This window comes from Alligator mississippiensis, chromosome 16 (genome assembly GCF_030867095.1).
Source record: "Alligator mississippiensis isolate rAllMis1 chromosome 16, rAllMis1, whole genome shotgun sequence".
In the NCBI taxonomy this organism is placed as follows: domain Eukaryota; kingdom Metazoa; phylum Chordata; order Crocodylia; family Alligatoridae; genus Alligator; species Alligator mississippiensis.
In genome coordinates, this window is record NC_081839.1 from 2,260,802 (window position 1) to 2,283,601 (window position 22,800).

Consider the following 22,800-nt stretch of genomic DNA (forward strand, 5'->3'; position numbering starts at 1 on the left):
GCTGCCTTGTGAGAGCACCACGGAGACAGGGGAAAGCCTGCTCTACAAAGGGACAGAAGGACCAGCCACACGAAACCCCCAGATCCACAAAGGAATATAAATAGCGTCAAACCTCCCTCCCATTCCTCGGCAGAAATCGAAGACGTGAGTTGCAAACACATCTCCGCGCAGAACGAGGAGGTGCAACTTGATGGCACCTTTAAAACAATCCAGAAAATGACCCTTAAACTGCAATGGAGAAACCGTCGGTGGAACAGTCACTAGGAGTTTTGGCAGCTCTCATGAATTTAAAATTGTGGAGACCAGTTCAAGCTCGAAGCGGTAACACCCCCAAAAGGCTGCAGTACAGTTGCCACCTACGAGAACTCGAGACTCTCAGCTAGGAACAGAGGAATCTGCTAGCTTAATTTCCATGCCTGAGCTGCACCAGGCACAGGACGGATGGAGAGGCAGCATGGCGCAAAGGAGACCAGAATGTCCAGAAATATCCAGTGAAGGGGACTGCAGGGAACAGACGGAGAAATGGGTTTCTAGGAGCCACAGCCTTCCACCTGCCAGCTCATTATTCATTACAACAGGAACAAGCCAAGGCTCTCCCTGCCCTGCTGCGGCAGAAAGCACCAAGGAGGAAACATTCCAGCAGCAAAACAAGCATCTAAAAGGGGAGGTTGGAAGGTAAAAGCCCAGGGAAGGCTGGAGGGTGTTGCCAGCCTCTGGTGCGGGCTCCTGCAGCAGGCAACCCGGGCACTATCAATCCCAGGATGAGAACCTGAAGGAAGAGCCTGTGCCAGGCAGTCGGCACCTGCGGCTTAGGGCTCTGCTCCGTGGACAAAAGGGATGACAAAGCCGAGTGTCCAAGTAGTTTATTCTCTGTGAGATACACTGACCGCGTGGCCATGTTAAAAAGGAGTGCTTACAAACCTCCGTTTCCTAGTCAGGTATTTGCAAACATCTCCCCTCCCTCCCTCCCACCAACAGGCTCCCGAACCCCACAGGGCACCTTCCAGCACTGCCTTTACACCCCCCCACCCCCATATTCCATGTTGTCACTCCCAGCTTTATAAAATCCCTTCCTAGAGACTCTTCAAGGGACTCACTAACCCCTGGGAGTCACCCCACAGCTGGGCTATTAGTAGGGCTGGTGACTCTAGAGGTGCCGGGGCAAGTTATGCTCATCTCCTCCCCTTCTCATGCATCCCACGCTGGGGCACGACTGTTCCTTGCCAGTCTCTCAGCCCAGGCAGTGATCACTCAGTACTCACAGACACAAACAGCAGTTTTATTCCCCCATTCATAACCCCAAGCAGTAGGGGTCTGGAGTCCCTGTAAAATCGGCTTCGTCTCCCTTCCCTCGCTACCCCCAAAGCCCCGGTCTCCTAATCGCTCACATGCAGAGACAACAACAAAAAACCCCCTAACAACTGTTAAAAATAGATAAGAGGACACCAGTGTTCCTCCTTCCCCCTCTCCCGCCCCCTCCCCCTCCCCCTGCCCCACTAGCTCACAGAGAGTTACAAAGATAGAGCCATGATTTCTTCCTTTCTTTACACACTAGACAGACTGTGTCTCATCACCGGCAAAAAAAAACAAACTGGAAAGTGTATCAAAAGATGCTCAGTATGAAGTAGTCACAGAGAGTGGTCTTGCGCTATGCAGCCTGCCCCCAAAACACACGCACTTTCACAAAAGCCTTTCAGAGGTATCCGCTGACATCACCCCACGTGGACAAACAGTGCCGACGACATTGCTACCGACCTGAATGAGAAATGCAGGGAACTTGACTGACGGGCCCCAGCGCCTGGGTGCGAGGAGGTGACGACCACCCAGGGGCTGGGTTAGAACATCAGCTTCTTTTAGCTGCAATGGAAGGATTTAGAGAGGGGACTCGAAAGCTCCCTCGAAGGAGAAGGGAGACGAGGAGGGTGAAGACTTCTGACACCGGAGAGCACCTCATCCTTAGGAGTGGGTTAGCACCCCCCAGGGAACAAGGTCATTTTCAGAGTTTTCTAGAAAAGGCGATGGATGCTGGTTTGTGGTTGCACCATGCTGGATCTTCCAGAAGGCGGAAGGGAAGGATTTGGAGGCAGGAGCAAAGACACAAGGGAGAAAACGAGAATCCGGCTCTAACATGCAGGCGCAGGGGGACCGGCCTTCCTTTGTTTGCTTGTTTGTTTTCCTCTTGGACGTTTCCGACTTGAGAAATGGCAACACACACATGGCTTCCAGTTTTGGTAGAAGGACAGAATTCCCACGGGCGGCACTGCGGAGACAGGGAGACAAAGCGACTTACGGGGCTGCCTTCTTTTAAAGCATCCCCTTTCAGTTCAATTAAAATGTCAATTTAGGTTAAGAAAAAACATTTCTAGATTTTGTTCACGTTAAAACTGAATGACACTTTAATTGCCTCTTACATTCAATTAGTGATCCCCCTGCACTGCAGATAGCAAGGCCTCCTTTGTCTGCTGGCCAGCAAAGGGTGTGTAAGCAAGCTGTGCATCAATAATGTTCCATGCACTTCACAATGCCAACCCTCCACCCCTCTCCAAGGGCCGGGGACGTGGGGACCATTTGACAAGTGGGCAAAGACAGAGAAAACGGGGCAAGTCAATTGTGCAAAGACCCAAGGCAGCTCTTCCACAGCCCAGGACAGAAGCCTGCATGGAGCCTGGGTGCACTGGAGCGCAGGGCTCTGAACTTAATCACACCTGGTACGTTCATTCCTGCTGATCCTCATTGCTGGCACTAGGGGTTCGACTCCTGATCTGGCTTCGTAACTGTTCTATTAGCTCTGGGTTCTGCTGCTGCATCTGCTGAGCAAACTGCTGGCCTCTGGAAAGAGAAAACACCACACAACTCAGGACTGCCTGGAGCGCAAAAGGGCAAAAGACCCCAGGCAGCAGAACCACAGCCTGCCCAATACGAGCAGTGGGAGAAAGGCTACTGGGAAGCAGCCGTGAGGTGGCCTCTGCCGAAGGTGCTCAATTATCAAACGATGCTTTGACGTTTGATCGAGGCACCCGAAATGCATGCAGGTGATGGGAGGGGAACGAAAGCCTTTTGTTCTACTCACGCTTGGATAAGGCTGGCGAGGTCGTTTGCCGAAGGGCTGGTGCCCGTGGCACCCATGGGGTTATGGCCACCAGAAATCATCCCAGACATGCTGCAAAAAATCATCAATTGCTCAGAATAAAAGAAGAGAGATGTCACTGTGCCTGGGGAGGGACGAGGACAGTGAGTTATCATGTATTAGCTTCATGACAGAGGAGAAATGACTTGCTGGCTAGGGATTAATTGTAACAAGGTCCCCAGAATCCTAGGCAAGGTATTTCTACAGCAGCATGAAAAGCCAGGATCTCTGGTAGGATTAGCAGAGTCACATCCCTCATCCTTATTTCTACTGCTGAACCCCTGGTCAACCCCTCAGGAGTCTTGTTTGAGCATTTAGACACATGGGCATCACACAGACATCCATGAATTTATCCTCACATCCCTCCTTACCCCTCTGTTACAGTGAGAAACAGAAACAGATGTGAAGGGGCCTGCCCGAGGTCCTACAAGCAATCGGTGGCCGAGCCAGCTTTTATACACCTACAGCTGTGTTTCTAACCCGAGTCTCCCTCCGGTACCCACGCCCAGCCTCACCCAAAGGCCAACCGATGCAAAGCCTGAAGACAGTGACTTGGAGGAAGAATGAGGTGGGAGTGTACTTACAGCTGCTGCACTTGTGGGTTGTTCATGAGGTTAGACGCCTGTTTGAAAAGGGAAAAAAAAAAAAGAAAACAGTTCATATTCCCAGCCATCCTTTCTTTGTGCGTTTGTCTTTGTTACAAGGTATTTAGCAGAATTTGTAGATTCGTTGGAATCTGCAGTGAGGGCTTCTGCTCTAGCCTCAAACTTGCAACCTCTGGGCTGTCAACTGTCGCCTTCATACCCGCACCATCCCAACCCCATCAGAAACACCTGTGCACACAGACAGACAGTCGGTGGGCCACTGGACTCTGCTGGCAACACAATGACAGAAATGCTTCAAACTGTGTTAACAGGGGAGCACTGCCAGAGAGCAAGACTTTATGCAGAACAATTTTCACTTGTAGCAGAACACGGGTGCAAATAGCACAATGCCCAGGCCAAAGCTGGGAACACAGAGTGCTCCCATCCCTCCTGCACTGCGGTGAACAGCCTCCAAGTAAGGCTTGGCTCTGTAGCCATAATAAGATGTACATTCAGCCTCCGCAAAGGGATCTGGATTGAATGGAAACCCACCCGCTTGCTTCATTCCAGACAGATCCAATGCAAACTGACCACACTTTACCACACACACACTCACCATGCTCATGAAGCTGGGGTTGTTCAGCAAGCCGGCTAAGTCGAACCCTCCCGTACCTCCAGTCTGCAAGAGGAAAGCACAACGCCATGCAGTCAGACACGAGGACAAATCAGAGCACCTCCTAATGCCTTAAGATGTCCCCTGCCACTGATCCAAGGGGTGTGCCTCAAAGCAGAATGCAGCTTGTTCTGTTCTCTGCTACAGGTGCAAATTGTTCTGCATAAAGTCTTGTCACTTGAACCACGACAAAGCCAAGCACAACCCTGACTTACGGTTCTGTGTTTATACTCTTGCAAAGATCCAGCACCCACGTAAACTAAGGCTTGCAAGATTGAGTCTCAGTTCTACTAAAGTCCCAATCAGGACTTTAGTTTTGAGGCCACATTACAGCAGGATTTTCTTCTCTTCAAGTGATATTCAAGGTAAAAATCAGACCACAAAAGACCCCTTCCCTCTTGCTAATTATGACTGGTATAAAAGGGAGAGATTTCAAATATTTACTCTCAAAACTAAATGGCAGTAAAAGCTAATGCTGTCTCAGGCAGCTATACTCAATGTTTTAGTTTTGCTTTTTCTAGTCAGTTTTATGTCCCAGCTATCATGCCTGAGCTCAGGGCACTGCAAGGTAATTATTCCCAGCGATTACTAGAAATACGGTAGACTCTATAAACTCTTTTTCCTCCAATTTCATGGTAAACCCATGCTCCAGACTTGACCCAAGCCAACAGTACCCACGTCCAAGTGAGACACTAATGACCAACAGCTGGTCTTTAACAGTGAAGACACCTCTTCCCCCCCACAACATCCTAATGCTTTGCTTTGCTCTCCAAATAAGCTAAGGAAAAACATACCGGACTGGGGGTCTCTCTCATTTTCTGTTCGGCTATTTTCAGGTTTGACTTGTATGTGTCATTATCCGGATCCAGCTCCAGGGCTTTTTTATAGTACTCCACAGCTTCCGTGTGCTTACTTAAACTGGAAAGGGCCAACCTGCCAGCAACACAAGGAAGGAAGAGAGGACGATGAGTTACGTACCCAGAGATGGACAGGTAAGCCGTGGGTAGAACACCGCTGATGGGTGTCACCATCACAAACCCTGCATCCGTTTGGAGGTGAAAGCCTCTCCAAGAGAAGCACTGCCCAGGACCTACCCCATCCTGCCATAGGCTTTGCTGTAGTTTGGATCGATGCTGATGGCTCTTTCACAGTCCCTTACTGCTCCAGCGTAGTTCCCTAATTTACTGTAGGCAGCAGCCCTGGAGGGAAGTCAGAGAAAGAGCTTTTTGGGCCTGAACTCTGCTCCAGGTCCCCTGCAAAAAAGTTGGGCGCTTGCACCCCTGAAACGACTAGGAGGGTGGTGAAGCCCTGGAACAGGTTACCTAGAGAGTTTGTGGATTCTCCATCCTTGGAGGTTTTTAAGGCCCAGCTTGACAAGCCTTGGCTGGGATGATCTAGTTGGGGATGGCCCCAGGGCGCTGGTCTAGACGTGACCTCCTGAGGTCCCTTCCAACCCTCATGTTCTAGGAGTCTAGGATGTACGTGATGAGGTTATCTTCACGGCCATGTGCACGCATGCCATTACAACAACTGTGTGTTTAAGCTAGGGGGAAAGAGGTCTGTCCCAAAGCCTATTTCAGTCAACAAGCATCTCCCACTGTGTCTAACTGCCTTTTGCTGAAGCCTGTAAGATATTTTGTGTGCTGGGCACACAGCAGCGCATGAACCTCTCTGAAAAATGCCTTCAGTTCTGCTCACGTTTTGCTTTGCTGTGCTGGTATGCTGGATCTTTCCAATCCAAGCTGCCTACCTTGACGAGAAAGGGCTATTTTACATCAAGCCAGGCAGCATGATGGAACACCCCATAGCTCAAAGTGCTTCTTGGAGCTAGTTCTCACACCCAGGCCCTGTTTAGAGCGGCCAGCGTTACAAGGCTGGCAAGAACCAAGGACAGAAGATCAGCACAAAGTTCATCACGTACCCTCTGATTCTGCTAAACCAAGAACAGCCTGATAGGAGTCAGATCAAGGGCTTGGCCAGGTTAGCATCCCATCAACAAAGGGAAAGGCACAGTCTAAACACATGAGGACCAAGATCCCTGCCAGTACCTGTTGCAAAAATACACGGCATTGGATGGATTTAACTCGATCGCTCTGCTGTAGAACGACACGGCAGCTTCAAAGTTTTCAGCCTTCATTTGCTCATTTCCTGAAAAGGAAAAAAATAGTGTTGCTATAATAAGTTAAAACTTGGCAAAACCCCACCACGATGATGCAGGGTCTCAAGCTTTCCAAGCGGCTGTTTGAAAAAAAAGAAAACGATGAGAAAAGGAGCAGGGATACAAGACTGAAAACTCTGGCCTTTTGCCAGTGCCTTAGAACATGAGTGAGCAGGAGATGTGTTCACACACAGCACGGATACGTCTGTTGTGGAAACCGTGCTGGTCCTGGTATGACGGTGCTTCTAAGCTACCGACAGCCATGTCAGAAGGGAACCTGCCAGTTCGCACATGGATTCTACTTCCCCATTTTGAAGGCACCATCGAGGCTTCTCACTGCCGCTTTTCTTGCTCCCCCCCAGCCACAGACCCATCAAGCCAGGCTGTCAGAGAACGGGCAGCGTTTCCATTCAGGGCCCATTCTGCTGGGAAGTGGAGCCACACAGGAAGCAAACTATGCACCAGGAGAAGGTAACAATGTGCCCAACACTCTTCCAGATTATAGCTACAGCTCAGGCAAACCCAGCAGGCTCCCAACAGGACCGTGACCAGGGCAGCGACATCCTACCAGCTGTGGTACCCTCACTGGCTTAGACCTGGCCCTTCGGTTCTTCAGGGCTGGCAAGCATCGTGGCGCCTAGTTTCCACACCCCGGTTCAGAAGGAACTGTGCAGAACAGGGGGAAGCGCCCGCTCCAGCACAGCACACCCTGACCCCTTGTGAGGGGAGTCCTCCCTCCACTCTGCACACACCCCTCTGTCACCCACACCCATGCTCAGCTCAGCTCAGCCCGCGCAGTTCCCTCAAGGAAGCGACCTTCAGTCTTCAGACGTTCAGCTTCGGTGACATCCTCTTCGGAAGGGGTGACCGGCTCGGAGCTCGTCCTGCTGTCTTGAGACTCCTAGTAAACACCAAGGGGAGAGAAAGGCATAATTTAGTGTCACCAGCATCTGCTACAAACCAGCGCTACAATCCCCTGCAAGGCTGGGTCCTTCAGAGCGAAACGCTGCCAGCACCAACTCCCCCACAGGGACAGTGCAGCCTCGAAACCGAGCCACACGTGCATTTCTCACAGCAATCCTGAATCCACAGCTCTACCCCGCAGGACACTCACCCGTCCTGTAGCAAATTCAAAGATCTCAGGGAGGGTCTGAGACACGGCCAGCCCTTGATCTTCCATGGACACACCATACGCCGTCTCCAGGCACTGGATTGCAACTGGGTGGGGAAAGAGGGGGACACTTAGATTTCCTCTTGCCTTCTAGAGCCGTGTTTCAACCCCGCTCCGCTACCCTGGAGTCTGGACTCAGGATGCCGATGGGAAAAATCCCAGTCCTGCTGCTAAAGGATGACTACTAGCCAGCCGGTGCTGGTCAGAGTGAGCTCAGGATGTGGTGATATTTTTTGGCTGCTCCCCTAGCTAGTGGTTTGGAAAGCTGCTCTTCTCCCTGTGACACACCAAGAGCTGCAAGGGTTCACGCAGAACAAGCAGACCTGGACGGGTTGGACATGTGGGCGGAAAACAACAGAATGCAATTCAACAAGGAGAAATGCAAAGTGCTACACCTAGGGAGGAAAAATGTCCAGCACACCTACTGCCTAGGGAATGACCTGCTGGGTGGCACAGAGGTGGAAAGGGATCTGGGAGTCCTAGTGGACTCCAAGATGAACATGAGCCGGCAGTGTGACGAAGCCATCAGAAAAGCCAATGGCACTTTATCGTGCATCAGCAGATGCATGACGAATAGGTCCAGGGAGGTGATACTTCCCCTCTATTGGGCGCTGGTCAGACCGCAGTTGGAGTACTGCGTGCAGTTCTGGGCACCACACTTCAAGAGGGATGCGGATAACCTGGAGAGGGTCCAGAGAAGGGCCACTCATATGGTTAAGGGCCTGCAGACCAAGTCCTACAACGAGAGACTCGAGAAACTGGACCTTTTCAGCCTCCGCAAGAGAAGGTTGAGAGGCGACCTTGTGGCTGCCTATAAGTTCATCACGGGGGCACAGAAGGGAATTGGTGAGGATTTATTCACCAAGGCGCCCCCGGGGGTTACAAGAAACAATGGCCACAAGCTAGCAGAGAGCAGATTTAGACTAGACATTAGGAAGAACTTCTTCCCAGTTCGAGTGGCCAAGGTCTGGAACGGGCTCCCAAGGGAGGTGGTGCTCTCCCCTACCCTGGGGGTCTTCAAGAGGAGGTTAGATGAGTATCTAGCTGGGGTCATCTAGACCCAGCACTCTTTCCTGCTTATGCAGGGGGTCGGACTCGATGATCTATTGAGGTCCCTTCCGACCTAACATCTATGAATGGTTATTAGGAAAGCATCAGTACTAGGCCAGAAGGGAGTTGCACAACCAAGCAAGAAGCCCATCGGCGATGCTGAGCCCCGGCCCGGGCAGCCCAGCTCGGGAGGGAGGCAGGGGCGGGGCAGGGCGGGGCACGCAGCCGCCTACCTTCCAAGCTCTCCTGGGCGTCGGGGGACAGCCCCCCGTTCTGCAGCTGGTCGTGTAGAAACTGGATGATGGAGTAGGCCAGGCGCTTTCTGTCCGCCATGCTGCACGGCTGCTCTCCGACTGCCCCGAACAAGTGTCTGCGGCCGGGGGAGGGTGCGATCAGTACAAGGCAAAACAGCGAGGCTCCCCGACGGGGGAGGGCCGGGCACCGAAGGCTGGACGCTGTGGCTAGACCGGACCCCACGCAGCGCGACCCCTCTGCGCTGCGGGACGGGCTGAGCCGAAACTCGGCAGCGGAGCTGTGCTCGCGACCCCACACGCGCTCCGGTTATTCTAGCTTTTGCACGACTCCCCGCTCACACCCAAGGGCCTCTGGAGCACCCCAAGAGGCTCGGAGCAGGCACACACGTGTGGGCAGGCATGCACACACAGGCTCAGGTGCATGCAGGCGCACACATGTGCACACACGCAGATGCACACGTGTACAGACACGCACGTGTGCACACGCACGCACACACGTGCCCGCAGCACAGCCCCCCCCCGGGAGAGGGGACACGCGCCCCCCCGGGCGCCCCCTGCGGGGGGTCAGCCCCGCCCCTCTCACCAGCCGCCTCCGAGCTGCGCTCGCCCCGGCAGAGCCCGCAGCGCACTGCGCAGGCGCACGGCGACCCGGCCGACCCCGCCCCCTCGGCCTCCGCCGCACTGCGCAGGCGCTGGGGCGCCCGCGCCGCCTCTGCGCCTGCGTGCCGTCCTCTTCCCTGGCGGAAGGGGAAGTGAGGTTACAGGGGGCGGAAGTGCTGCTAGCGAGGCATTGTGGGAGGCGAGGCGAGGCGAGGCGAGGCGGTGTCTCGCCTTGTGTACCATAGAGACGTGGCTGGCTCCCCACTCTGGGGGGATCATACTTCCTGGAGGCCCCCCCCACCCAGCGCATGTCCAATACGAGCCAGGATCGGGCCCCTGCCCTGGCTTGGAGGGGGTGGGGGGGTTATGCTATTGCACCTCCCCAGCCCTTCCCCCACATCTGAGGGGAGAGAGGTCTACCTCGCCCCCCAGCGCCAGTCCTCCAACATCCCAGAATCCTCCCTGCCTGCTCCACCTCCTCCTCTCTGTGGTTGAGGCTGGGGACACATGTCCCTGTGAGCGGGGAGCCGCCTGCACGGCAGCAGTAGTTCCCCCCCCGGCATGGCCCCCCCCACAGGTACCGCCGGGGCGGGGGGGCAAGGGGGGTGGGATCCGCTGGGGGGGCAAAAGGGGGCATGGGAACCAGTGCGGGGGGGCTGGGAACCAGTGGGGGGGCAAAAAGGGGAAGGGTGGGAGCCCGTGGGGAGGGTAAAGGGGGGGATGGGAACCAATGGGGGGGCAAAAGGGGGGTGGGAACCGGGGGGGGGCAAAAAGGGGAAGGGTGGGAGCCCGTGGGGGGGGGTAAAGGGGGGGATGGGAACCAGTGGGGGGGCAAAAGGGGGGGTGGGAAGCAGTGGGGGGGCAAAGGGGGAAGGGTGGGAGCCAGTGGGGGGGGCAAAAGGGGGGTGGGAGATTTGCTGGTGACTCCCCCCGTCGGTGACGCGGCGCGCGCGGCCGTCCCAGGCAGCGTCGTGCACAGCCAGCCCCCCCGCCCCGTCGCCAACCGGCTGCGATGGAACCTGACGGCCGAGCAGATCGAGAGCACGACCGTGGAGCTCGTGGAAAGGACCAAGCAGGTGTACGACCGCGTGGGCGCGCAGGAGCAGGGCGAGGTCTCCTACGAGAACACCCTCAAGGCCCTGGCTGACGTGGAGGTGGAGTATACGGGTACGCGGAGGCACAGGGCGCGGCTGAATCTCGGCAGCTCTCGTGAGGAGCTGGATGACGGTTCAGGTCTTTGGTCTGTGGAATCGTCTCTTCCTGTCGTCGTTAACCGCTGCAGCCTTGCTCTGCATTTCCTCTCGTTAGCCTTTGTATCTGGGGGCTCCAACTAGGGGAGAGGGTAGGAAACGTGGGAGATTGTCATGAAAAGCTTCCTGGCAGCAAAACCTCTTTGCCTCTGGGATAAAAGGCCCTTTCTACCCCCAGCTCCTACGAGCTGACACCTGACCACATGGCTATCTGAGCCCCTTTTCGATTTTAACCTACATATTTGTTTTTAGGAGCTAGGGCTTATGTGGTGCAGAATAATTGCACCAGGCTTACAAATGCAGCAGATGTCAGCAAAATGCCTGCTCAATCTCGGCATGTCAGGGTGGATAAACCACGCAGACTTTGCCTTCCCCTTGTAGGATCTGAAATGCTGAGCAGTTGTCTAGACAGGTTGGCAAATTGGGCGGGTCGGAACCAGATGAAGTTCAGCATTGAGCAGTGTAAAGTGCTCCACCTGGGGATGAACAGTCCCCAACTTACAGGCTCGGTGGTGCCAAACTGACCAGCACCACGAACGAAAGGGACACAGGGACAATAATAGACCACAGCATGACCATGAGCTGTAGCCAGCAGGGCTAACAGTACCCTGGCATGCAGCAACCGATGCATCTCCAGCAAAACCAAGGAAGTGATTCTTCCGCTCTGCTCAGCATTGGTGAGATTGCAGCTGGAGGACTGTGTCCAGTTCTGGGCACCGCACTTCAACAAGGATGTGCAAAAGCTTGAGAGAAGCACCCACCCGTATGATCAGGGACTTTTGCAGGGCAAGCCATACGAGGAAAAGCTGAGGGACTTGGGTCTCTTCAGCCTAAAAAAGAGCAGGCTGAGAGGGGACTTGGTAGCAGCTGACCGCCACATCAGGGGAATACATCAAGGGCTCAACGAACAGCTGCTTACCGGGGCACCCTTGGGGAAAACCGGGAGCAGTGGCCGCAAACTCTTGGAAGACCGTTTCAGGCTTAACATTAGGAAAAACTTCTTCACAGTCAGGGTGTCTGGACTGGAATAAACTCCCTTCAGACGTGGTGCAGTCACCTACCCTGGAAATCTTTAAGAGGAAACTGGACGGTCACCTTGCTGGGGTCACCTGCCCCAGGTGTCTTTTCTGCCTAGTGCGGGTGGGCTGGACCTGATGATCTTGCGAGGTCCCTTCCAGCCTTAAAATCTATAAATCTATGAATTTCCACAGAGCCAGAAGGATGTGAGATGCATTTCAGACCAGTAAGACAGCAAGAATCCTGCCCCAAGGAACTTGCACCGATCCCAGTGGATCACTGTAGAGACCGGGGATGGAGCAGGCTGTGGGAGAGGGAGGTCCTGTCAGGTCAGAAGTGAGGCAGGTTGGTGGGATCGCTTGCCGTCCACTACTTGGCTCATTTGTCAGCATGCGGGGCTGTCAGTTTGCATTGCCTCCACAAAGCATCCCTTGCCTGTGTGGTATCACGATGAGGCCAGCTGCCCTGCCACAGCTTCAGCCCCTGGCTCTGTCATTCCAGTTCACCGAAACATGCTGGACTTCCCCCAGCACGTCTCCCCTTGCAAAGACATCCGTACGGCGAGCACAGAGGCCGACAAGAAGCTCTCGGAGTTCGACGTGGAGATGAGCATGAGGCAGGACGTGTACCAGAGGATCGTCTGGCTCCAGGTTTGTGGCAGGGGGGTGACACGTGCCCAGGGCAAGAGGGGCTTAGTGTCTGATTAGGAAGTCTGCAGAGTGCTTCTGGGGGGGCCAGTGAGTCCTTCTGTGTACCAGGTGACTCTGTTAAGTCCAGTTTAATACTAAATTACCCCATCAGGGTAACAGGATCAAGTTGTTCTTGTGAAGGACAGAGTTCAGTTCTAGGCCCTGTTGTCAGCTCTGACTCCGTCTGTGGCTTGAAATGTTAGGTGCTTATGCTCTCTGCCTCAGTTTCCCCATCTGCACAGTAAGGGGAGTGATGCTGACCAGCTTTTGAAAGCTGGGGGTGGGTTTAAATCTGCAAAGTGCCTTGAAAGTGAAATGACCTGTCAGTGACTCCGCTCTCAGGTCTCGTCCTTTTAGCAGGAGACATCTGTCTTGTTCAGGGTCAGCAGTCGTTACGACAGTATGTGGGCCTTGCCCAGTCAGTTCCCCGGCTGTGGGCAAGCCAGCATTGGTCCCAGGGCGCTGCTGCCTCCTCTCCTAATGCCCCTGGCTGTTTGTTTTACAGGAGAAAGTGGAAAGTGCATCCCTGAGGCCTGAAGCCCAGAGATACCTGGAGAGGCTGATTAAGTTGGGCAAGAGAAATGGCTTACACCTCCCTGAAGACACGCAGGAGGTGAGATGGCAAGAACCAGAAACTAAGGCTGCCTGGGCCCATCCATGGGGCTAAAGATCAGGGTCTAGCGGTTAGATCAGAGCATAGGCATCCTGTATCCCTGGCTCCGTCACCAGTTCACTGAGTGATCTTGGGGGATTTGCCCCAGGTTTCCCTTCCTGCGCTTCTCCAAGGGTCTGGACGGGTTCTGGGGTGAGAAGTCCTAATCAGCAGCATTGGTAGGAAAGCAGCTCCCAGCTGGGAGTGACAGTAACCTAAGGCTTGCAGGCAGGGGCTGGCGCTGGGAAATGGCGAGCAGGCTTGGCTTGGGTTTCCTGAGCTGGTGAGGGCAGTCCTCTCAGTCGGGGACTGAGCGGCAGCTGGCTGGGCCGAGCAGCAGAGGGCACGAGGTGGGTTAAAAATAGAAATGAAGGAGAAAGAAGAGAAGCTTGAGGCTGGATGTGCCTTGGTCACCTGCAGCTGCTCTAGCTAGCCAACAGCAGGTGTGCTGGGGGTGGTGGACCCGAGCCAGACTGAGGCTGAGGGCTCTGCATGCAGCCAGCACTGTGCCATCCTGCTTGGAGAAATACCCGCAGCAAACATGGGGGAGCTGGGGGTGCAAAACTGCCAGCCCGGCTGGAGGTACCGCTCAGCCTCCCCTGCCTGACACGCTCATCTCCGCTTGCTTCTTTTGCAAAGAAAATCAAAGCCATTAAGAAGAAGCTGAGCCTGCTCTGCATCGACTTCAATAAGAACCTCAATGAGGACACCACCTTCCTGCCCTTCTCCAAGGAGGAGCTCGGTGAGGGCCAGGCTCGGTACTTACAGGGACAGGATTGGGGGGGTCGTGCTTCCCCCGGCCTAGGGCTTGCCGTGGCGTATGCATCACTCAAACGGGGGGGCTGGGCTGCAGCCCCTGCTTGGAGCTTCCTTTCCAGCAGCCACTTCCTGCTGCAGTCTGCAGGCAGGATTAACTGGCAGCCCAGCCTTGGCTTGCTTGGTCCAGGAAGAGCTGTACAGTGGCTGCCATGTAAGCCCATCCCAGAGACCTCTTATACCTGCATGCAGTCTTTGAGCAGCTGGTTTGTGCCAGGGAAAGAGCAGAGCACTGTGGTAGGCAGTGTTTGGGTGGTGCCTGGGTGACAGCTTCTAGCAGTCAGCTGCATTTTTCTGTCCTCTTCTCCCCAGCGGGGCTGCCTGAGGACTTCCTGAACTCCTTGGAGAAAACGGAGGATGGGAAGCTGAAGGTCACCCTGAAGTACCCACACTATTTCCCCCTCCTGAAGAAGTGCTACGTGCCTGAGACCCGGAGGAAAGTGGAAGAAATGTTTAACTCCCGGTGCAAGGAGGTAGGCAGGACTTGAGGCTGCCCCCACTGCCTCGGCCAGGCCAGCGATTTCGTCCTGTGCCAGACTCTGCTTGACCTGGAGCCCTGAGGTCCGGTGTTCAACTGAGAGCAGCAGGAGGGGAGTGGAGCAAACTGTTTCTCCCCAGCCCAGCCCAGCAGTGTGGGACATGTGCGTGGCAGGCTGCAGACTCCGTGTCATGTGAACAGCCATCGCAGCTGGCAAAGGGATTAGTGTGGGCTGTGGGGAATGAGCTCTATTCTGGGTCCTGGATGGCTGGTCGTGGGTGTGGGGAATCCTTGTGTAGGCTTTGCATCCAGGAGAGGATCTAGAGATTGCAGACCAGGCATGGGGAGAATTGTTGGCTGGTGCTTTTCCAGGAGTGCTTGTTCCCTGCCCCATGCTCCCAGCTCCATGACCCTCACCCTTGCTGAATCCTGCTCACAGGAGAATTGCCTGATCCTGAAGGAGCTGGTGGACCTGCGGGCTCAGAAAGCTGGGCTCCTGGGCTTCAACACGCATGCTGACTTTGTGCTGGAGATGAACATGGCCAAGAGCAGCAGGACCGTTGCCTCTTTCCTTGGTAGGGCTCTCTCTGCTCAGAGGTGGGGGCTGTGGCTCTGTGCACGTGCTGCCCACATGCTCTGACTCTGCTCTCACTCCCTGCAGATGAGCTGGCACAGAAACTGAAGCCTCTGGGCGAGAAGGAGCGGGCTGTGATCCTGGAGCTGAAGAAGAAAGAATGCGAGAAACGGGACCTGGTGTTTGACGACCGCATCAATGCTTGGGACATGCGCTACTACATGAACCAGGTGGAAGAAACCAAGTACAGCGTGGACCAGAACCTGCTGAAGGAGTACTTCCCCATGCAGGTGGTCACTGCGGGCCTGCTTGACATCTACCAGGAGCTGCTGGGCCTCAGCTTCCACCTGGAGGAGGGCGCCCAGGTGTGGCATGAGGATGTCCAGCTTTACACAGTGAAGGACGGTGCCTCGGGGGAGACCATCGGCAAGTTCTACCTGGATCTGTACCCAAGGTGAGCCCTGCCCCAGCTTCAGCCAAGGGATGGGTGGCACTTTGGCAGGGGGCTCTCCTAGGGAGGCGGAGGGCATCTTGTGGTGGAGGTAGCAGATCTTCCAGCTCTCACTGTCTTCCAAGGGCACTTGCAGCCCTGGGTGGTGCCTCGGCACGATGACGCTATGGTTGATGTGAGGGTGCATCCACCTGACAGCCTCTCCCCACTCAGGGAAGGGAAATACGGGCATGCAGCCTGCTTCGGCCTGCAGCCTGGTTGCCTGCTGCCAGACTCCAGCCGGCAGATATCAGTGGCCGCTATGGTGGCCAACTTCACCAAGCCCACGCCCGACGCGCCCTCCCTGCTGCAGCATGACGAGGTGGAGACCTACTTCCATGAGTTTGGGCATGTCATGCATCAGCTCTGCTCCCAGGTGAGGCTCAGCTGGGGTGGGGAAGGGAGAAGCACAGTGCTGGCCCATCGCTGCCCCCCTGGAACCAGGCAGTGTGTGACCCAGGGCTGGGCAGACCTGCCCTGACAGATCAGCCAACTCCTCTCCCCACCCCCACACCCCAATTCTGATCCACAGCCCCCAGCGCTCCCCCATGCACACTGTCCTACTGATGCCCTTCCTGCAGCCCCCTTTTCTCCCTGTCTCAGTCCTGGGCTGAGCTTGGGCACTAACTAGCAGCAGTGGGAGGTGATACACTGGCTGGGTACAAGCGGTTGCCTCTGTCCGTGACACACTGGGTCACTTCTTCATGGGCCAACAGTATTGGCCTGTTCATGGCCAGCTGGGGCTGTTCTGCTTGCCGGAGGGATTCTCCCTGCTGTGCCCCCTGGGGTGTTCACTGGAGCAGGATGGGACAGGGTCCTTGGGCATTGATTGCAGACCCTTCTGCAGCCATTTATCCAAAAAAGCCTACAAGAACATCTGCTCTGGCCCCTGCCATGCTCTACAGCCAGGGAAGAGCCCTGCAAGGGGCTGCCTGGGTGCTGCAGTGGTAGAGAATTCACAAGGGCACGGTGTGCATGGGTGGTCCTCAGAAGAGGACCGTGGCCATGCTGGAGGGGAAGGCTGGAGCCCTGTGGAGCTGGCACAGGGCAGTGCTGCAGTGGTGCGTACATGTCCCCCCACCCAGGCAGAGTTTGCAATGTTCAGTGGCACCCATGTGGAGCGGGACTTTGTGGAGGCGCCATCGCAAATGCTGGAGAACTGGGTGTGGGAGAAGGAGCCACTGCTACGCATGTCCCGGCACTACAAGACCGGGAACCCCCTCCCTGACGAGCTGCTGGAGAAGCTCATCCAGTCCCGGCAGGCAAACACTGGTAGGGGCTGGCTCAGGCAGGGGTGCAGGGCAGGGCAGGGCTTGGCAGGGGGTCTGCTCAGCCCCAGAGGCTCGTCCTGGCAATACCAGAAGGGTCACAGCAGAGCCTGGCCCTTCTGCTACGACTGCCCAGTGGGGAGGTTGGTGAGGAAGGAGCCCGTATGTCACCACTGCCAGCAGAGTGAGGGCTAACAGGGCTCAGAGGGGCTTGAGGGCCAGGACCCAGGGCTGAAGTAGCAGGGGGCACCCTGGGGTGGGAGCTGGGGCTGCTGGGTGACCCCCAGCTGGTTGAGGGGGCAGGGGTCAGCTGAGGGGTATTGGCAGATAGTGGAACGGGGACAGGCACTTGAAGCCAGCCTGAGCCCAGTGCTGTGCAGATGCCTGTGCCCCCGCAGAAACGCCACGTCACGCTGTTATTTCCCCCCCAACAGGGCTGTTCAACCTGCGTCAGATCGTCCTGGCAAAGGTAGACCAGGTGCTGCACACCCAGACGCAGGTAGACCCTGCCGAAGTGTTCGCCCGCTTGTGCGAGGAGGTGCTGGGCATCCCTGCCACCCCAGGTACCTGCCTGTCCCTCCACCCTGCCTCTGCAGGACCTGCTTGGCGTGGCCAGCCTGGTCTCTAACGATGGGATCAAGGGAAGGAGCTTTGCCCCTGGCCTGGCCCTTGTGCTTTGGCATCTCCCAGAGCAGGCTCTTCATTGGCCCAGCACTGCCTGACCAGGGCAGAAGCAGGCGTCTCTCTCTACCCACAAGCTTGGGTGCACTGGAGTCAGGTGAGGCCTCCAGACACTTCCCCAGCTGACAAAGGCAGCAGATCTCAGTCCTGCATCCTCAGTGCCTGGCACACAGTAGAGGGGGGACCCCGGAGTGCCACATGCAGTTGGCATGTGGCAGGCAACTCCCCATGGAAACCACCCCCCCAAATGTGGGCGAGTGGTCAGGGGCTTGGGCTGGGGAATCCCCATGCAGTGGGAGCAGTGATGTCTCCCCTCGATGCTCAGGGCAAGATCGTGCTCTGGCTCCTGCTGAGATCCACCAATGTGACACCGCCCATCTGTCGCATTTCCCCAGGGACAAACATGCCGGCCACGTTTGGGCACCTGGCTGGAGGCTACGACGCCCAGTACTATGGCTACCTCTGGAGCGAGGTGTACTCCATGGACATGTTCCACACACGTTTCAAGCAGGAGGGCATCATGAACTGCAAGGTGAGGGGAAACTAGAAAGGTAAAAGCAGCTGAATAAAAGCAGAGATAGATATCATACCTTTCCCGAGAGAAATGCTGTATCTGCCCTGCTGGAGGAGAGGGGTGGAGGGGGCAGCTGGCTAGCACAAAGCACGCTGGAAAATCTCCTGTAGCTTAGGAGGTGCAGTGCTTGCAGGCTGGGACCCGCAGGATGTGCCCGGTCCTGCCCCTGCCCCCTCTCTACCCCACGGCCTCTGTCCCTGCAGGTGGGCATGGACTACAAGAGCTGCATCCTGCACCCTGGCGGCTCTGTGGATGCCTGTGACATGCTGAGGAAGTTCCTCGGCCGCGAGCCCAAGCAGGATGCCTTCCTTGCTAGCAAGGGACTGAAGGTGGAGTCCAACTCGCTGCCTTCGGCCTGCTGAGCCCTGCCCCACCCTGCCCAGCCCAGTGACGCCAGCACCTTCGTCCGTGTACTTGTTCTCCAGAGCCAGGGCGCCGAGCTGCGCCAGCCCCCTCCCGAGCACCCGCCGGATGACCCTGCACCGTATCCTTCCCTTGAGCTCCGGCACGGGGCGGCAGGACTGGCCAGGTCGTGGGGATGCCGGCCCTGCGAACCAGCTGCAGGTGTCCTCCCTGGGAGTGGGGGAAACGCTAGCGTAACACCGACATGCTGCTCTGCATCAGGGCACAGATTGGCTCGGGTTCAGCAAGGGAGGGGGTACGGGGCTTGGCGAAAGAGCTGATTCACCAGTTTACGCAGCAAGCACCTCCCAGCTTGCAGCCTGGCCCTGTGACGCTGGCCGGCAGAGACTGACCCAGAGGGCTCATTAGGGAGGGATCTCCCCCCGGTACTGATTGAGAGCCAGCTGAGAAGTGCCCCCACAGTGTGCCTGCCCTTTCCTAGTCTCCCTGGCCTCCCAGCAATAGCCGTTTTCCCTTCCTTTCCCATCAGAAGTGCTGGGGCAGGAAGGGAGGAGCTTTCCTGTACTGCCTTGTCCTCGTGTCCAGGGTAGTACGAGATACAGGGTGGAGAAGGATCGGGAACATGGATTAGCTGATGATTGTGAATTGCTGCTGCTTGACTGAGCGTTGGGGGAATGCTCCAGGCAGGGATCCTGCTGGCTTCCAGCTGCTGGGATGCTAAGCCTGACTTCTCACCCTTCACTGCAGTCCTTGGTTTATTGAAATGGGTTGAAAAATAGTCAGATTTATTCAAGCACCCCTCCCCACCCCAAGGTGAGATTGGAGACAGTAAATCAGTTCGTAGCAGCGCACTCTGCCCCCTTTGAGTGTGCCCCGAATGCCTGCCGACCCCGGACTCGCTGCTGGGCTGCAGAGTTGGAGGGACCTCAGCCCACACCCCACGCGGCCACAAAACAGTTCATTCCCTGCCTGACGTTCTCCCCCTGTCTCGTCCTGAGAACGGCAGAGGCAGGAGGCACGCGGGCACATTTCCAGACATGCCTGCTGCCTTCAGGCGCCTGGATTTTTGGCCATTGCACTCGTGCTGTTTTGGTTCTGCCAGCTCTGATTTCACCTGGAGCTGCAGGGTGCGCGCTCTGCCAGGGAGGCAGGACTGATACAGCTTAGTATCAGCACCCAAAGGCATCCAGCACTTTGGAAAACATGCCCTGTTCTTGCCTTCCTGCCTGGAGGGCCACCGCCTCCAAAAGCCAGGCTGTATCTGGGGCTTCTCCCTGTGCTGCTGTTCTGCTTGGAAGAAGGGAGGAGCTCTCTCTGCAGCCTGGCTCTACAGCACCAATTTTTGGGCAAAGGGAAGGGGAGATGCTTCTGTGTCTGACGGCAACTGGGAGCTTGGCTCCTTGTGGTAGCCGGCAGGACCCCTGGGCTGTCCCTGATGCTTCCCAGTTTCCCCCAGATTCCTCCCATCCTTGGGCACAGACAGCCCTATCGCCAGGGTGGAAGAGGGGCTGTGGACGTGACAGATCCACCTGCCCTCTGCTCACACCTGAGCATCAAAGGAGCCCTGCATCTGGTGGCTTTTTCTTGGTTGCTGCATTTTATCTGCATCCTGGAAACCTGTCGCCACAGACGGATCAACGCAGGGAGGGGATGAGCACCCAGGCGTGGGATTGATACCGGCTTGCGGAGCCTGGGGACGGGCTCCTTGGGGAGCCTCACAAAGCCCCTTCCTTCAGGGCTGCCTTGGCTCAGATTTTCCTTCCCATCTGAGCCATTTTCCCTGGATCTGGGCACGCTTGTGCGTGGAACGGCATGGGAGGTGCTCACGTCCCCCTGAGGTGGAAGCCTGACTGAGGCATTGTCCAGGGGTGCCTAGGAGGACGGGGAGCAGCAAACAAATGGCTCTGTCCTATTCTGGCAAAGCTTGCCCTTGGAAGGTCCCCAGCCCCGGGTCCTGCCAGGCAGGCTGCGTCCCCAGCCACCGGCGTGACCCGGGAGCGTGGTATGTAGTGGGCGAAGCGGCTCTTGGTGCTTACCACGTCCTTTCCCTGCGTTCAGTCTCTTCCCTGCCCCCCTGTTCTAGCCGTGAGCGTGTGTCTGTCCCGGGGGTGCCCTGCCAGGCTCGGCCCTCACCCCCTTGGTGCTGTGGGTGCTGCTTGTTTTTTAAACGTAACAGTTTTGGGGTTTTACAGGATTTGTGTTTTGAGCTGTCTCCCCTCTCAGCTGCCAGAACGGGGGGACGGCCCCCTCCTTCCCCAGGCTGCCCGTGCAGCAAACTGGCATCGATGGCTGCACTGGGTGTAGCTTCACCAGGGTGCGGGGGACAACTGATGGGTGTCCTTTGTTGCACTATGCTGTCTTCAGCCCCCGTCCTGCCGGCAGAGAGGTCCGACGTGTTTCCGTTATCCGTGCGTGCGGTCACCGCGGTGCGGTTCTGTTACTTCCCCTTCCCCTGCTTGTCCCGCCGATCGGGTTGTAGATGAGTCCTGGCACCAATAAAAGGTTTTCGTAAGCGGATTTTGGCCCTGTGCGGTCCCTGCCTGGGGAAGCAGGCGGCGGTGGGGACCCATCTCGCTGCTCAGGGGCAGGTGGGGGTTAGGGATCTCAGCAGGGCTGGATTTGCTGTTGGCGTGTGTCTCCTCTGGGAGAGGGGGCTGCTGTTAACGCTGTTTTGCAGGCAGAGAGCAAGGGACCGGCCCAGGGTTGCCTGCAGAAGTGGCGGCAGAGGTCAAATTTGAACCCGTATCTTAGGCTGCTTCGTGCCTGGGACAGAGCCCCCCCATGCTGGCCGTTCAGCCACCGAGGCAGCCCTGGGTCTGTCTGCTCCTCCAGCTCTGACCCACCTCCCACCAGCACGTCCTGTAGCCCGGAGCCGTCCTACAGCCGGGCTGTGGAGGTATCTATTTCCCGGCTATAATTTGAGCACGGGGCTGCTGGCAGCATCTGTGCGGCAGGGGGCAGCACGCACCTGCTTCCCCCCCACAATCTCCCCCCCTCCACTATGGTCCCAAGCTGCTGCTGCTCCCAGCTGCCTGGGTGTGTGCAGCTCCTTTGTTTACCAGGCTCCATGCTGGGCCGCGGTTAAAACAGCCCGGGCTCTATTTTTGCAGCCGTTTATGCAAGTAGCTGCGGGGGTAAGGGGGGGGGGATCAGGTTTTATCTTCCCCCACCGCTGAGCCACAGTCCCCTGCAGCCTCGGGGGAAGGGGCCTTTTCTGGCGGCCCCGAGCTAAACTTGCTGCGACGCTGGATTCCCGGCGTCTGCGCTGGAAATAAAGCTGGGGCCCCGGGGCAGGGGGGGATCACCTTGGCCGGGGAGGCCGTGGCATTCCTGTCCCATCCCCCTGGGGCAGCCAATCGCTGCACACGCCCTGCCCGTGTTCTTGGCACGGACCCTGGCATTGTGTTCAGGCCCGGAGCTGGAGAGGAGCCACCCAGCACCCGCCTCCCACGGGCGAGCGGGGCTCTGCTGTTTGTACTCCTGACAGTCCCTATCTGGCTCTTCTTGCAGCCCAAGAGCTCTGTGCCTGCGAAAACACGTGTGCACATGCAAACACAGGCGTGAATGTCAGCAGGCAGGCATGCATGCACGCGCGTGTGGCACAACAGCCTCCTGCTGTAGCCTCAGGGAGGGGGACTGACATGTCAGGTGCCTGCTTAGCCCCCAGCAGCCCCAGCCTGATTCCTTCAGTCTGGGCTTTTAATACCCATCTGCGATTTAAATAGCGGCATCTCGATTAGCCTGGAGTGCGTGCTGCCGGGGATCACCGCCGGCCTGGGACACGGAGGGGGGGTGAAGCTGAGTCTGGTTGTCTCGCCCTAGGTCCCTTCCCACAGCAGGGCCTAGGCCTGATCCTGAGCTGTGGGGAAACTGAGGCACAAAGCAGAGTGGTTCCTTCCATAGGGTGGTCGTGGGGCGCCTGGTGTGGGACGTGCCCCCGCAACGGGGCCATCTGCTCTGCGTGGCGCATTCCTCTGCCATGTCCCTGTGAAGGGCCCGATAGGCTCGTCCCCGGGACCTTGTCGCTCTCAGGGGCTAATCTCTGAACAAGGGCATGTGATGGTGCCCTGCATTCCTGCCGCGGGCTGCCCAGGGGGCACGGGCAGGGCAGGGGCGTTGTCTCCAAGCGGGGCTGGGCAGGGCTCAGACCCTTGGACCCCGCCATGGGGTCCCCATGTCTGGGGGAGGCTGTGGCACCGTGGTGGCCCACAGCTGCTTGGGACCGGGTCCGAGCGCAGTCCCAATGCCCAGGCCCTGGTGCTGGAAGTGTTCCCTAGCGAGTTCCCTGGAGGAGCAGGTGTGCAAACCCTGCACATGGAGGTGCGTGCACA

The 22,800-nt window shown here is 57.0% G+C and overlaps 2 protein-coding genes across 3 annotated transcripts; one reads left to right on the forward strand and one right to left on the reverse strand.

Moving 5' to 3' along the window:
• Positions 1-849: 849 nt before the first annotated feature.
• Positions 850-9,700, reverse strand: SGTA (small glutamine rich tetratricopeptide repeat co-chaperone alpha). 2 transcript variants are annotated; one of them, XM_014598310.3, is made up of 12 exons: positions 9,601-9,699; positions 8,997-9,133; positions 7,657-7,760; positions 7,359-7,443; positions 6,433-6,532; positions 5,479-5,583; positions 5,179-5,317; positions 4,328-4,390; positions 3,712-3,749; positions 3,071-3,160; positions 2,706-2,829; positions 850-2,260 (listed from the first exon to the last, which is right to left on the reverse strand). In XM_014598310.3, exons 2-11 carry the CDS (start codon positions 9,094-9,096, stop codon positions 2,715-2,717), a joined length of 939 nt encoding a protein of 312 aa, XP_014453796.1. In that variant the 5' UTR covers positions 9,097-9,133; positions 9,601-9,699; the 3' UTR covers positions 850-2,260; positions 2,706-2,714. The 2 variants fall into 2 exon arrangements, with proteins under 2 accessions (XP_014453796.1, XP_014453797.1); XM_014598311.3 differs by lacking the exon at positions 4,328-4,390 and having other exon boundaries at positions 9,601-9,700.
• A 125-nt stretch (positions 9,701-9,825) lies between these two features.
• On the forward strand, positions 9,826-20,986 carry THOP1 (thimet oligopeptidase 1). The gene is made up of 13 exons (XM_006272127.4): positions 9,826-10,194; positions 10,581-10,784; positions 12,386-12,534; positions 13,079-13,186; positions 13,865-13,967; positions 14,354-14,514; positions 14,959-15,094; positions 15,181-15,547; positions 15,758-15,959; positions 16,669-16,855; positions 17,286-17,414; positions 17,928-18,064; positions 18,310-20,986. The coding sequence occupies exons 1-13, from the start codon at positions 10,179-10,181 to the stop codon at positions 18,466-18,468; spliced, it is 2,058 nt and encodes a 685-aa protein (XP_006272189.1). The 5' UTR covers positions 9,826-10,178; the 3' UTR covers positions 18,469-20,986.
• The last annotated feature ends 1,814 nt before the right edge of the window (positions 20,987-22,800 follow it).